At 34.2% G+C, this 16,310-nt stretch overlaps 1 protein-coding gene across 1 annotated transcript in view; it reads right to left on the bottom strand.

Annotated features, from left to right (window-relative positions):
- Nucleotides 1-16,310, bottom strand: part of LOC148956971 (uncharacterized) — a 64,512-nt gene that overhangs the window by 12,987 nt on the left and 35,215 nt on the right. The window contains exons 5-8 of the mRNA XM_089097054.1: nt 13,749-13,997; nt 11,106-11,266; nt 6,599-6,783; nt 132-350 (exon numbers count right to left, since the gene is read on the bottom strand). Coding sequence (XP_088953180.1) covers nt 132-350; nt 6,599-6,783; nt 11,106-11,266; nt 13,749-13,997 — 814 coding nt within the window. The remainder of the gene's footprint in view (nt 1-131; nt 351-6,598; nt 6,784-11,105; nt 11,267-13,748; nt 13,998-16,310) is intronic.

Below are 16,310 nucleotides of genomic sequence, written 5' to 3'. Positions count from 1 at the left end.
ATGACCTCTACATGAGAGTCCAAACCGTATTTTTGTTCTTTTGTTAAGTATTGATATCTAAATCTGATCCCTAATTGCACGAATAAGACGGTATTCAAAACTTCGAGGGTATACAAACTAAGACATCAAACCTCTTTCCGCAGACATTACAAGCGAATTTGCCATCCTCGGAGCAGCTATTAGACCGTTTGCTAGACCTCCCAAGAGGCGGCGATAAGCTTGATGTAAGAGGTTCCATTGTTGGCATTATGTAACGTCTGCCACATGTCTCACAGACAACCCGTCGTTGATTACTTTCTCCACACGAAACGCTATAGAGGTTGCCAGCCACTTTGTTACAAATATCACAGCTATAAAAAAAACCAATAATAACGGTATGAACAGTTATTATTGTCTCAAGTGCAAATTAGCTATGATAGCTTTCAAAGTCAACCATAAAATTAAAGACTAAACGAGCAGATCAATAGCTAAAAAAGACAAAAATAGAAAAATTAGAATTAAACGATAAATCGATACAGGAAAGAAAAATTGATACTTCTGAATGAACATTTTCTAACACAAGAGCAAAATCTTAAATGTTTAAATGGTGCTTGTGCGTAGAACTGGTGCAAAAATAAAGCATAACATCCTTAAAGTCCTGCTGAAGCAATTTTGGATCATATACTGAGGTCAACCTGTTGAGACTAAAAATGTGAAACCCAGTAGAAAACAGAAGAAATTCAAGGAATTTTAACCTGAATAATTGAAGAACCAAAACTGAGGTTTCAAAGCACATTTGCGTCATGTTTTATCCTGACTCTAAGTTTTATGTTCAAGAACGGAAAAAGAGCTTTATTGCGGAACAAAAGAACCCACGCACGATTATATATTGTGTGCTTTTTTTCGGTCCAACGCCGTTTTTTAGAGGTTTCGGGCAATTTTTCGAAATTCCCATATTTTTGTCTTAGAAAAACATTTTATTATTAAGACTAATTTACTTAACAGCTATCATTTCTGAATTAGCAAGAAATGGCAATTTTTTTTTTCACTAACTAGTTTTTTTTTAACTGGTTTTAATTTTTTCTTTTTTTTTGGTTACCATGGGCCGTGGTTTGCTCCTTACTAGGAATAATTATATATATATATATATATATATATATATATATATATATATATATATATATATATATATATATATATATATATATATATATATATATATATATATATATATATATATACTTTTGCTTGGCCCTAGATGATTGTCCGAAGAAGACAATCTTTAACAGTATGTCATCTATCATCCACGGAACGTGTCTAAGCCATCTCAACCTTTATCTCATAAAGGCCCTAGAAAGCGGATGGAACCACATTTTTCATACAGCTTACTAATTGAGATACGGTCAGTTAGTCTGGTATCCAAAATAATCCGTAGATAAAATCTCGGGACAAAATCTAATACGTCCTCCTCCATTTTTCAGAGCGCCCGTTTTTTAGAACAACACTGTAGCTTCCAGTATTCTAGTCTTGGTTCATAGACTTATCTTCCTATTCTTGTGAACTTTTTCCAACTACAAAATACAACTACATCCAACCTCTTTACTAAAGATACTACTTAGGTAAGTGAAACTATTCACTTGATCGATCTTCTTGTTGTCCAACATAACCTCTGCACCTTCACTTATTCCAAGTCTAGGGGATTTAGTCTTTTTAACATTCATTTTTAAGCCTATCCTTGCTTCCTGAGCTCTCGAAATATCCAAAAAATCATTGACTTTGCTAGCATTTTCATCTAGGCCTAAAGGGAGCTAAAGAGGTTTGATAGCTCAGACATTTCTCAATTATTAATCTAAGAATAAAAATTTAATCAACGCATCCCCTGCCCTTCCCAGAACCATAACTTTCTGCTCATAAAACTTCATCTGCAGCATCTCTAAGTCTAAAAAATATCAACATAACAAGTGATTGGCTGCTTCCAGAAACCAAGCTAATGCCTCTTTAATTACCAAACTCACTCTTTCCACGTATTTTATCGAGGGATTTAACCAAAGTTTTCCTAAAATCGCTAGGCACTTCCCCTTTTTCAAAAAATCATATTTACAGTCTTCAGTAATTTATGTTTAACTTCACAACCGCCATATCTTCCATACTTGACGTCGTTATACATAAAAAACTCATTTACTGTGCAATCAGCACGAGGGGCTTTGTTATTTTTCAATCCTTTTCATACTCTCTAATTCTCCCACGCAAAGTAAATCTTCCTTTACTTCCAAATCGTCAAAATTTTTTAGTTTTTCCTAGATAATTTCCTGCAACTTTATGACGGTTTAGAACATTCTCAAAATGTGAAGCCCATCTCTCAGTTTCCTAATGGACGGTCCCATTTCCTATCTTAAACTGGTGCAAGTCCAAAATTCCCTCTCTGTTTTTTTAAGATTCTATTACAATACCTTACTATTATACCGTCCAGCTGCATCTTCTAGATCTTCAGCAATTGCATTGCTGAAGATCTAGCAATAGATCCACCGAGCTTAATTGCCAATTTTCCTCCCTAAGACACCATCTGCTGACATATATAAGACAACTATGTTCATAAAATTATTCTATTTTACAATTTTTAAGTTAAAATTCAAACAGTTCGTGAAAATTTTCTCTCAAATCCTCATCCTAGAGCCTACAAACGCCATAACTTCTGGGAAGGCAGTTACCCTCTTAAAATTTCAGCTTTAGATTAACCCTAGACACTACTAGATTCTTATCTTTGCTTTTTACTTCGATAACAGCATTCCTTAATATCTTTTATCGATCCTGCCAGCCTTCAATTTACAATAAAATATTCAGCAAAGTTTTGCCATCATGTTAGTACCATGTTAATTTATGGGCCATTACATGACTAAATTTTGTATTGATATTAAATATATCGTTAAACCAACAAAATTAAAGCAGTCTGTAAGCGACACAATTTTCTCTTAAAACACCAAATTTACTCAGACAAGGATGCCATCTATCTCTATTTTTTTCAGTCTGGGCATTAAAATTCCTTATTAAAATACGATATTTCTAATGGGGAGCCTGTCCATTTGTACCTGTAATTATATTTAAAATTCATCTGAATCACTACAATTACCATCAGTCGGTTCTACAAGTGCATATAGTACTATGGCCGATACGTTACAATTTTTAGTCCAAAAATAAGCAAGTAGCATACTATCATTAATACTTTCCCATCCTAAGCAAAGCTTAGCAGCTTCCTTATTCATCAAGAACCTATGCACCACTTCTTCCTGCCTGAACAAATAGAGCCCATCCCACCTAATTTCATTTTTAACACTCCTGGAAAATAAATTTCTGAAATTCCTAACAAGTCCAGCTAAAGACGTCTAAACTCGTCAGTGAAAATGCTAATACGATGGTTGGTTTTCAACGCTGTAACATTCCAAGTTGCAATTTTCACATATATTTTGAATCACTGAGATTATTACGGCCTAAGGACAAGCAATAGGTCTGCAACCAGAGCATGACAGGAATTGATACACCTCTGAAGTCCAGACAAAGCCCATAAGCCGGCCTAGAGCCAGACAGCAGGAAGTCCCTGGGACCTAGAATAAATAGAGGCTTTGGGCAATCCTGGACCCATTTTAGTCACAACATGGTTTTCCACATTTGACGATACTCTTCTATCAACAACAGTCAAATCCTACACAAGCAATCTCGAGCCTATTATCTCCAATTAATTATATGTCCATGCAGATGCAGCTCATAATAGATAACTTAGCTAGGGAGTTTTTTTAGCCCCCCCCCCAAAAAAAAAAGAATATATATCCAGTGCAAATGCTGTGTCGTTTGCTGGGGTATAATTTCCTCTTCAAGGTCACTTTGCAGCGTCCTATGTTGTCATGGTTTAGGTAAGGCAAACTCATGAAAGTTCCACATCACACACCAATGAATCTTTATAATTTTAGAAGCGAGTGGAAACACACCCCTGAAAGAGATCCAATCTTAATAGAATATTCTTTCAAATTCCATGTACCCTAGTACACCCAAAAGGATATTCAAGTCCCTTACTACGAAAACGTGAAACTTTGTCTTTTTCTGTCATGGTTGCGTGTTTATTTCCTTTTTTTTAATCTTTGTAGGTTGGTTCGCAAATCGAGGGATATTCTTCTCTCTAATATTGGTATGAAGGACCCTTAAAAAATTGAAATTACTGATCTATAAATGAACTTGTTTCAAATTTTTAATCAATAAAAGAAAAAAAGAAAGAAAATGTAGAAAACTGGCATGGTTACTCAAATTATGTTGCTGTTACGTTACATTATACTGGTTTCGTTACTCATATGTTTCTATAACAAGGACACAATAGGCTTGAATCTTACTTAAGCAATTTAGTGCATTTAAATTTATAAAATAACCGTTAAATTAATTGGTGAGTTTCCGTAATACCAGCCCAATCATCATCCTTAAAGCTATTTCGTGATACCAATTGCTTCAAATATTTTTACTAAACATTAATTTGTTTTTTTCGGATTGCTCACAAGAGAGCGGAATTTTTTTGTTTCAATTTTTATGCCTGAAGGCAAACAATTATATTTTATTGTAGAGACACAGAAAGTAGGTTTAACTAAACGGCAAAGAAACATCATGATACCTCATTTTGTTTCACGACAGGGGGATCGAGCAATAACTTTGATGTACAAAGGACATCAAAATGAAAACATTTTTTGCCCCCCCCCCCGTTCGGGCTCCATCTTCGGTCTATTCATGTCTAAAAAACAAGATTTTCTACGATTTTTTTTGGTTATTATACAGCTATTTAAATTCATTTGTTATAAAAACTCTTTGTTGCCACACTGAATCATGAAAAACATGACAAGCGGAAACCTTTCTTGCTGACGCAAAAAGCCAAACTGAAGGACTCAATTAATTAACTGTATCATATAGTCAAGTATTTAATCAATACGAAGCTACAACCGTTTGCCATAGAATTTTGAGAAGGGTTGAGGGATTGAGGAGATTTGAGGGGTTGAAGGGTTGGAGTGGATGAGGAGCAAGCATCTTCGGTGGAAATGTGTTGGGAAATAGGTGTCTGGCGAGGTTTATATACATTGCTTTTTGGTTAGTTGAACGCCCCTCTCATCATGCCCCGGAAGTTTCAACTTAATGCTCTAAGCTGTTCCCACGACATTGCTGATGCGCCCTTTTCATAGCCTGAATAAATATGGTGTGTGTTGAATTAGTTTAACTTACCTACAAACAATTCCTGAAACTTTCTCCTTAATACCCTTAGCCTCAGCAGCAGTCACAATTGAAGTAGTCATACCCTGGAAATTTCAACTTAATGCTGTAAGCAGTTCCTAAGAAATTGCTGATACGTCTTCGGGAATCTGCCACGGTTTACTCGTGTGGCCATGACCCCCTGTGAGAATGTTGTGATGACTTTTTTGTCTGTATTAGTGTTTTTTCTTATTTTAATCGTTTTGTTCAAAAGTTCAAATTCAATTTTTTAATTGTATTTGTATATTGTCGTCTTTTTGTGGCCATGGCCCTGCGGACCTTTTTGTGTGTCAAGCATACTATACTATAGACTAGTGGGAATTAATAAGAAGTGATATTTCGAATCCAAAGAATTATAGAAAGATTCAATTCATATGTCAATATTCAACTAAAGGGATAAATTCAACAGAATAGAATAGCCAATCGCTCTTCCTACAAATATGTTCCTATATGTAAGTCAATCAACTACTAATGTCAAATGTGTAGTCTTGAAGAATTTTAATAAAAAACGAAGTAATGCATAGCTTACATTTTAACCTGTTCAATGACATATACATTTAATTTAAATTCTTATTTGATTAAAGATATTGGGTTTACGTTCTTACATAATATTAATCATTCATTATTTGTTTTCTCAGTTTGCTGCTAAAAGTGTTCAAAGTTATAATGTTTAGAGCTATGAAATAAATTTATAATTTTTAGAGCTCTACGGAGATATTTTTTTTTCGCTTTTTATCTGTTGATTTCTCACTCAAGTTCTTTATTCTTAACCTTGTCGCCGAGGCCGTATCTAGGGCGGGGGAGGGGTTAGGGGGTTTGAACCCCCCCTCTCCCAGAAATGTTTGTCCGACTAGTAAAAACGTAAAAAAATTGAATATAAACAAATTCTTGATGTGTTTTGAAAGTTTTAGTACCCTCCCCCCCCCCCAAAAAAAAGTCCTTTTGTAAAACTTCCACAGAAAATCCTTTAGTAACAACCCCCCCCCCCCCGAAAAAGCCTGGATACGGCTTTGCCCGGCGCTGTCTAAGTGTTAAAGCTGCATACCTTTATCGAATGTTTTACACTAAAAATTGGATTCCCAGGTTTTGCTAATTTTATCTTTTTGAAGACTATTTTAGCAATATTTAACAAGGAATTTAGCAACCACTTCCGAATCAATCACTGTAAATTGAACCTTATCTCAAATGTGGTGGCATTATCAATATTGCTCTAAAACAAATTTCAGACGATGTTAAAAGCGGTCACGCTCATGTCTAGGGTGTGATCACATATGACATAAATTATTTAAACTACCTAAAATAAATTCCAAGGCTTAACAAAAAATAGAAAAATTAAATAAACTACCGTTTTATAGGTATATGACTGGCCCAATGACGGGAATACTGATGCGAGTTCAAAAGAACAGCATCACAGAGATCACACTCGTATTGCGGTTCTACGTTGTGAATCATAACGTAGTGATCCTCAAGGTGCTTCATCAAACCTTCAATACTCGCAGAGCACTTTGTGCAGCGCCATAAACGAACAGTCTAAAAAAAAAAACTTAAAAAGAAATTGGTAGATAGGTAATTTCTTAAATTCATCGTACAAGAGACAAGATATGTTGAAATATTACCAAATGACTATAACAAACTAATGATTTAATAAATCCACCAGTAATTACCAACGCTATCTACTTTTTTAAGCGCAAATGCACCATGAAGTACAAGTAAACAATAGCTTAACTTACAAATTTAACTATTTTGTTGCTCGGTAGAATAAAAAAAATTAAATATAAAAATATATTTATCACATTTTTCTTATATCTTTTAAGGGCCAAAAAAGACGACAAAAGAGCAACGTCTGAAGCCCGAAAACTTAGCATAAAATCTTGTACTGACCTCCACATCATGTACTTTTATCAAAAGATGTTTTGGCCATTTTATCTTTTCAAATAAAATTTTGAGAAAATATTCAATTTTCTGTTGATTTTGGATTGCCTATATAACTGTTAGTAGCTTCGGCATTCATAATTAGAAACAATTTGAATTTGTGGTTATCTCTGAACAATAGAATTCCACGATAAATCTATATACAACCGAACGATGAATCATGGTTCCACCCTTGGAGACAAACAAGCAAAGAACGAACCCTAGCCCATAGGAATAAAAAAGTAGAAACTCACTAAAAAGAAAGATGCCAAGTGAGGCAAAATTGCCATTTGAAGCTCAATTTGGAATATCGAATATTATTTTAATTAATCTTAATGATAAAAGTTCGTAACGAAAACATATTTATAGAAATTTTAACAGATAGTCTGAAATCCCATCAAATGTTGTCGGGCCGAACTGCGAACTGCACCCTAGCCAAAAACATCATTTAGGAGAATTACAGTCCTCCATCTTGAGCAACACGAAAATTCCTTTTTCGAATACGACGCAGTGTCTCTCCTTTTTCTTTCTGCTGTCGCTAGTGGGGCACAGAAACATCATATAGAGGTTTAAAGCCTCATTTGAAAGGAAATTGCTATATCTACGTGACTTGTTTAAGTTAATAAGCCGAGAGAGAAAAGTAAGTATACCACGGCTACAATACACATGATGACCGTTCAAGTTTACCTAAGGCTAAATCTGAGTTTGGTAACAAGTCTAGAACTTTATTCAAAGCACCTTGTGCGGCGTCCTACACGAATATTCAATACAATTTTTTTTATGAATTGGTTAAAGAGTTTAGTACTGAAGGAATAAAAGAGCTAAAAGTAAAAACAAGTTCCAAAGTTTAAAATTTGAAATAACCCACACTATGAAACAATTTTGCACTTTGAAACGTAAGATAGTTTTTCTTTTTCTTTTTACAAAGGCTTAAAATATTAAAACAGAATTATTTAATTTTTGGACATATTTATTCATGGTATTTCTCAAAAATGTCAGAGAGAAACCATACTTCTTTTTTACTGTCACCCCCTTAAGAATGAAGAACAATATCTGCCTTTTAAATGATCAATCTGACTGTTTTTACGGCTTACGAATTTTTGGAGAGCACTTGAATTCATTGAGTTCCAATGCTATTATTTTTAAATATTTTACTCTACTATTAAAATATTCAATCTATTACTAAGTATAATATATTATAATTGAATAACAAATATTAAAAATATTTCCAAATATTTGAATTCTCTACACTATTATACCAACAGAATATTTCCAAGCCTTTTTTCTTGTTATTTACGACCGTAGAGCCCAAATTAGGAACCAAATTCCTAGTCAAAAATTATTATTTATTTATAATTAATTATTATTTATTATTAAGTCAAATTATTAAATTGTTAGTCAAAATTCGTAAGTTCAACTCTTAACTTTTATAGTTCTAGAGGAGAAAAATATACCATTTTAGTGAATATTAAATGTTTTACCATTGAAGGGTAGGCAACAATTCTTTATTTTAGAATAAGCTATATTCTTAGGACATTTTGAAAATGGGCTCTGGTTCCCTACGTAACAACACACCTAATCCACGCCTAAATGGCATATCTATGAGCTTGATATCACCGAACTTTTTTGCTGTTCAATTCGGTGTTTTGATGCTAGGCTTTATCAAATTCGCTCTTGTGTGCCAATCCTTTTATTTTTGCTTATTAAATCTTAAGATTGAAATATTAGATTGAGCCCACTGAAATATTAGATTAGAAGAAACCTTAAGATTACTGGATGGATTTAATCTAACACTAGAGAGTTTTTTCAAAACAGTGATTATTTAGCTATTACATCACTAAGGCTGTCTCAGCCCAATAACCAGCCTGCTCTCCTTTTCAGTCTACGTCTGCTTCTCACTAATTCCCATCTTCCCCCCGCAAGACGTCCTTTTCCTTAAACACGTGTTACCTTAAACTGTTTTAAGAAATGTATACCATCATGTTTTTCATCCTTTTACTGTTTATGGTTGCAGTATTCACGCATCTAATTTTTCTTCAAATATTAAAAGACTGCAGATTCTTCAAAATAAGGCGATTCGATTACTGGGTGAGTTTATTCAGTATGAGCACACACCTGAATGTTTTATGAGTTTTATAATTTAAAATGTTCACCAGATTAGGGAACATCAGACGGGAGGGTTTACTTACCAAGTGCTTAATAGATTATCTTTATAGGTTATCTCCTGAATATTTTAGAGATTTTTTAAGTTTAATTCTGATTATCATCAGCACAAGACTGGAGTTCGTGGAAGCTTGAAGTAAGGAGTACGAGTCGACCTAGTTTTTTAATTAGAAACTATGCAGTCAATTTGTGGAATGCTTTCCCGGAAAGCATTAGAGTCAGAAAACCAGTTTCAGTTTAAAATTAGATTAAAAACATTTTTGTAGGGTGGGAATTAATTATATTTGATTGTTAGTTTTTTATATTATTAATTTTTTTGGGGTTCATTTTGTGGGTATTTTTTTTTACTCGGGAGTGTTGAATAGTTTTGAAAGGTAAAAAGAGAGTAGAAAGAGTGAATTAGTTTGGTTTATGATGAAAGATTTTGTGACGCCGCTCAAGCCACAATAGTGGCTTAATAAAGCGTCACACGTTCTTACCATTTTCTACGTTTGGTTGATAATTTTATTTAAAAAATGAGGTAAGCGCCAGTTAAGTATGGAGTAATTATTAGTTGAAAATAAAGCCCATCTCATCTCATCATCTCCTTAAGCCCCTTTCCTTCAGCTGGATTTCTTTTTTTTCTTCCTTAAGCTGGATTGCCTAAAATGTATCTCATCAGGCCTACTCTCATAATTCCAGTTTCAAATGAAAATTTGCGGAATGGTCTCCTTTTTTTGGGTTCATCTTAAGTAAGTTATATAGGTTAAACTTATTGGTTTTTTTTTTGTCAGAGTTAAATTCAAGAGTCCCGTTTTTTCCTCTAGCATTTTTTTACATCTGAAAACTCATCAACTGAACCGATGGTTCCAAGAATATTTCAAAGTTAACTCATCAACGTCACTAATAAAATAATCATGTATAATAACATAACTCGTGAACTTCACTAGTAACATATGAATTTCACCCATAACTCACGAGCATGATATGTGAAATTCCTTTATATCCTTTCTTATAGAATTTTCCCAAAAGTCAAATTGTGGTTTTTCGTTTCGTTTAGTATGCCAAAAATAGAAATCTTGGTACTATATTATTTTTCACATTATTTCATTTTATTCCGAGAAAAAGGACTAAACCACAATTTTGGGAGTATTAATTGTATTTCCTTTTTTGTCCTAGAAAAAGCACTAAACCGTAATTTTGAAAGGGTTAATTGTATTCCATTTTAGTCCTAGAAAAAGGACAAAACCACATTTTTTCATTTCATTTCAGTCCTAGAAAAATGACTGCAACACAATTTTTCATTTCATTTTAGTCCTAGATAGAAGATTAAACCACAATTTTTCAATTCATTTTAGTCCTAGTATTTCATTTTAGTCCTAGAAAAAGGACCAAACCATAATTTTTATATTTTATTTTAGTCCTAGTATTTCATCTTAGTCCTAGAAAAAGGACTAAACCGCAGTTTTGAAAGTGTCAAGTGTTAAGTAATATGTGGTTTGTCCAGATTAGTTAAACAGAATTTTAACTTGAAATTTTTTAAATGAAATGGTAAAGGAAATTAATAAAATATGAGTTCTAGACTTGACAAACTATGGAATATGTACTAATGAAATTTAACTTTCTGGTTTAGAATGATCCTTAATTAAATCATTGAAATTAATAAATTAAATTAATATCTAGTAAACTTTCAAATCAAAGCTATGAATGTGGTTGACACAATGAAAAGAGAAAGAGAGAAAAAAAAGAGAAAGTGAAAAGACAAATGAATTAAAGTACAAGGGAGAAAAGGCGATTACTTGTTTCGTGGCTTTGACAATGAAAGCAAGAATTCCTTGCTTATCCCCCCTTTCAAAGAGCGATGACAGCTCAGTTAGTTCCTTTTGGTTGAGTATCCGTGGATTCTGCATCTGCTCCACTGTCACGGGAATACTAACGCGTGGTTGATCAGGCTCCTGACCTACAAGACAAATCAGAATGGAAAAAGCAGATCAAAGGAATGCACAATGAATATAATTAGATTAATGAAATATGAAAATGACTAAACAAATAGCAGTCCCAGTCATTCCCAAATAGTAAGCAGTTCCTGGCTTGAACCTATTTTCCATATCGCTTAACAGTATATCTGAATTAATTTTTAAAACTTTTTACCACGAAATAACTTTTTCAAAGAAGAGCAGAGCTACATTAAACCAAAAATGAGCAGAAATAAAGTCAAATAATTTTCCAAGCCTAAAATTACCATAAATCACCATCAATAAATAAATGAAACCCAAATCGAACAGAAATTGAAAAAAATATCCGAGTCAATCTGAAGACGAGCAAAACTAAGAAAATTAGGGCTGATGCCACATGTGCCTTCTAAAAACCCGAACATAATTTACACTTTACTGAAAACAGTCCATATTTCAAGCTATGTGTTTTATTTCTCACAATATTGAAAAAAAAAAAAAAATACCCCTCATAACCAGGATTATGAAAAAAACATACGAATGCAGATTCACAGTTTAATGTACATAATGATGTTTATTTTTAAAAGTCGTAATAAATTTGGATTTACTCAAGTTAAAGAAAGAGAAAACATTTGAAATCTAGTTCAAATTATGCTCTGGTCTTTAGAAAGCACGGGGGCGTCAGCCCTACTCCTTTTAGTTTCTGCTCATTTTGAGTTTGACCGGCTATAAGTACTAGCATCAGTAGTAGTATGCATATATTGCCTTTAGGTTAGTGTAACCTCTCTCTCATCATACCCTGGAAGTTTCAGGTTAATGCTCTAAACCGTTCCTAACATATTACTCATACGCTCTTTTGAAAAAATGTAAATATTTGGTGTGTGTTGAATTAGTTCAACTTCCCTCTGAACTTTTTCTGAAACTTTCTCCTTAATACCCTGAGCCTTAGTAGTAGTCGCAATAGAAGTAGCAGTTACAGAATAAATGGTAGTAGTAAGCGTAGTAACGTACATATTGTCTTTCCGTCAACTGATCACCCCCTCATCATTCCCTGTTTATACCCCAAGTCATTCCTGAGATACACCCTTTTGATAATCTGCATCTAAGAGGCATGTTTTGATTTAGTTCAACACTCCTCTCAACATTCCTCGAAAGCTTCAACTAAATGCCCTTGGCTATTTTGAACACCAAAGATCAAATATGCCTCCCTTTCCTAATAACAAATATTATGTGTAACCAATGGGCAAATTGTGTAACTTGCAGCCCCCAATGGCTAGGGGGGATTGTAATCCCATGAAATATAGTTATGACCCTCCCACTATGCTGAAAATTTAGACAACCTCAAAATTTTGAATGGATGTTTTTTGGGGAGAAAATATACATGTGATGGGGGCTTGTTACCCTTAAAATCCCTTTTGACTCTTAAAAAAGACAGGAACTTTCAATTTCCAATTGAATGAGTCCCTTCTGAAGTTTCTACGGCAACACCTTCCATACGAAGTTCCTTGTTGAAAAAAAAAATACCCACTTCGCTCTTTACTTTGGCGGCGCTATGGCGCTGCCTATCATACGCTTTGGCGCAAATCCAAAACACAAATCTAAACATAATCTATTATAGGCTACCTCCACACTGAAGCGAAATATTTGTAAGCATGAATATACAATGAGTCACAGGCGATCGGCTTTAGGCTGCTTGTAAAGGGCGTCAAATCTTGCTGATAGAAGAACTTCCCCAAGTGTTGAAAACAATGTTTTAACCAAGATAAGCCCATGATTGCACAAAGTCCTGGCTCATCTCCGATTCCCAGGGACTTCTTGCTATTCGTTTCTAAACGGGTTCAAGCCCTTTGTGCAGATTTATCTGAAGGCTAATGGATATTTAGAAAATTTCACATTGAAATGCGTACTTTTAGGCATTTGGCCCCCCCCCCCACAATGCACAATGACCCACCGCCCGTCCTTCACGATAGCTGATGTGAAATTATACGCTGTTCTCAATTGTTTTAGTTGTCTTAATTTTCCTTCAGTCTATCAATTTTATATTTGCGGAAAATTTTCCAAGTAGAAATTATCGAGAGTGGGGGAGGGGGATTTTCCTGGGTGGACTGATCGTACCCCGAATAGATAACTGTATAATATTCTATTGTTTACTAGTTGTGATTATCCATGTTTTTTCTTCACTGCGATTTTGTTTTATAGTGCTTAGCTACTATGGTCTCAAAAACAATTTTAGCCAGAAAGGTTGAAGTTACAGAGAGAGGACATATAGAAAGATAGGAAACAAAAGAGAGAGGCGGAAAGGGGAGGGGAAGGATGAAGAAAGAAAGGTCCTAATAGCTCTTGCGCTATGAAACCCCTAAACGACAATCCAGTACTCTAATAGATTCCATAACTTCATTTAACAGCATGCCACGTACAACAATGAAACCTTTTTCTTCAAAATAAAAAAAAGACGTTGTATTAAATGCTAAAAGACAAAAAAGAGTCTACTTTGAGTTTCTGGAGGATTCCCTGTCGTTGCTAAGACTGGCACGTATCGTGCATCTTGATCAGAATGCCCTACTGAATTCCCACTGGATCCCCAGTCTTCTGCACTGCCCTCTTCACTATTAGAAAATGAGCCAGGACATTCAGTAACACGAAGCATGACAGGTTCCACAGCATTGTTTCTGGTTGAACTGAATTGTTTCTGGTCCAACTCTTCTAAAATTTGACCAGAGGACACGACTATGTGCTGACCTATAAAATGAATAAATGAAATTAAATTTAATCATCAAGTAACACTTCTGGAGTAGAGTCTAATGCCTACTGAACATCTAAAGCCCAAAGCATGATTTACGCTTAACTAAAAGAGAAAGGTATCTTCAGAAGTCGTTCTTTATATGACATAATATCAACATGGCAGGAGAATACAAAGACAGTTGCAAAAAAGCTAATGGCGCAATCCAAATGCTAAAAACACTGAACAAATTTCGAGTTCCTAAGGACAAGCTGAAACTAATATTTCACACTTTCATCCGCCCCTTAGTTGAATACGCTTGTCCGGTTTGGCACATTGCCCTTACCCAGGATGAAATTAATAAAATAGAACGAGTTCAGAAGAGATCACTGCAAATCATTTATGGCGGTTCCCCTCTACCTTACTCCTTTTACCTCAAGGAATTTAAACTTGAATCCCTTTCTTCCCACCGAGGAAAATTATGCCAAAGATTTGGCTCCACCCTCCTTCAACATCCCATCTACCGATCATTCCTTCCCCACCTTTTGTCCCTATAAGATCTCTTCCCCCCAGCGAAGTGGCTGAGAAAGTTCCAAACTAACCCCAGTCCACTGTAACACCATGCGCTACAGTAAAAGCTTTGTGCCAAGCTTTGTGAAATATTACAATGATCTCTAGTGTTTTTATGGTTTAGTTTATTTTATCCTGACAAAGTTTTATCAGACAATTTTATTCTCAATCTCAAGTGTTTTTATCCTTAAGTTTGTTTACTGACGAAGTTTTATCAGACAACTTTATTTTGCTAATTATGACTAAGAGACATCATATTTGGGCTTTGCCCACGAGAACTATGTCTTGTTTTTGAATTAAATGAATTTGAATTTGAACAACGACATAAAAGCAAAAATATTATCACAGAACAAATTAAGTTTTACAAACATAAGCTGTGCGAACCGAACCCAAACACCATCCCGCACCCCCAAGCCTCCATTAAAATTTCTAAATGGATTAAAGATTGTATTTTACTGTGAACGATCTGTATTTCGCTGTGGAGTCGGAGTTTTAGTAAATTTTCTGAATAAGTCGGGTTGGAGTCCGTACATTAATGATTAAAATTGCCAGAAAGAACAAATAAAAGTAGACTTATTGTTTAATGTATAATGATGCAAATTTTTAGTCTCAGAAACTTTTGATTTTCCAATGGTAGGATAACAAAAGAGAAAATGTCTTCAATTCCATTTTGTTTTCATTAAAACATACTTTCCAAAAGCCTTACTCCTGTTTGGGCAATTCATGTTCGTTTCAGGCTTCAATAACTTCAATCTACAGCAACATTTACTTTAACGTGAGCATGAATTTTATTTTCTGCTCATTTTGCGTAGCATTTATTTATTAAAACCTATTACTGTCCGTTTTACTTTTGAATTTTGAGACGGCTTAAGTTCTGCTCGCTTTGGATTTTTATACGGGTCTTTATTTTCTATGAAAAACTTATTTTCGGAAGTTTCTAAAATGTATTTCTGTGCCTTTTTGTATTGAATTAGGTTCTTTATTGGCTAATATTAGATATTTGTTAGTTGTTTTTTTTTTGGAGGGGGGGGGTCTGTTTAAGGATTAAAATGCTTGATCATAATTTGAATTTTGGAAGATTTGAATACTTAATCCAGACCTTTCCACAAATTTCTTTTGTGTGATCGCTTTTAATAATGGTTTTACAAAAATTTAAGAATTTTAATAATAGTTTTACAAAAATTTAGGAATTTAGGGGTGGATGGAGAGAGGTAATATTTTTTTTTTGTGAATTGAAAAATCGATGTAATTTTTAGGCTTCTACAGGGTTGATCCCATCCAAACCCAAATCTTTTAGTCTTTATCCACCCCTTTTCAAGACAATAATAGATCACACATCATGACTAGATTTTCTATTAACATTTTTCATTTTTATTACATTTTCCTTAATTTGACGTCTTAAATAATTTGATTGTCTTGGACCTAAGATTTTAACTAAGGTTTCTCAATGGCCTTGAATTTTAAAGGACATCACCGCAAAAAAATAATCATATTTCATTCTCTAAAAACCAAATTTTCCTTTCAGAATATTTGTTCCTTGTTCCAGTCTGCTTACCCTACAAGTCTCACGTCGATTACAGAAAACCAACGTACTTATTCTGCGGTTTCGCGCATCGATACAACATATTTTTCCTTTTACAGTCATTTAACCCAGTATAAAGGCCAATTGGAGGGTCAAAACAAAATACGGCTTGGTTTGTAGTCATGAATCGATAAAACAAAGTTTCAGGTTTTCCCCTAATACCTTTTGTATTCACTTAAGT

Source organism: Artemia sp. Qi Xiang Cuo, chromosome 1 (assembly GCF_049724085.1).
Source record: "Artemia sp. Qi Xiang Cuo chromosome 1, ASM4972408v1, whole genome shotgun sequence".
Lineage (NCBI taxonomy): Eukaryota > Metazoa > Arthropoda > Branchiopoda > Anostraca > Artemiidae > Artemia > Artemia sp. Qi Xiang Cuo.
Note: the sequence above shows the minus strand (reverse complement) of the source record. Positions and strands in the feature narration are given on the sequence as shown.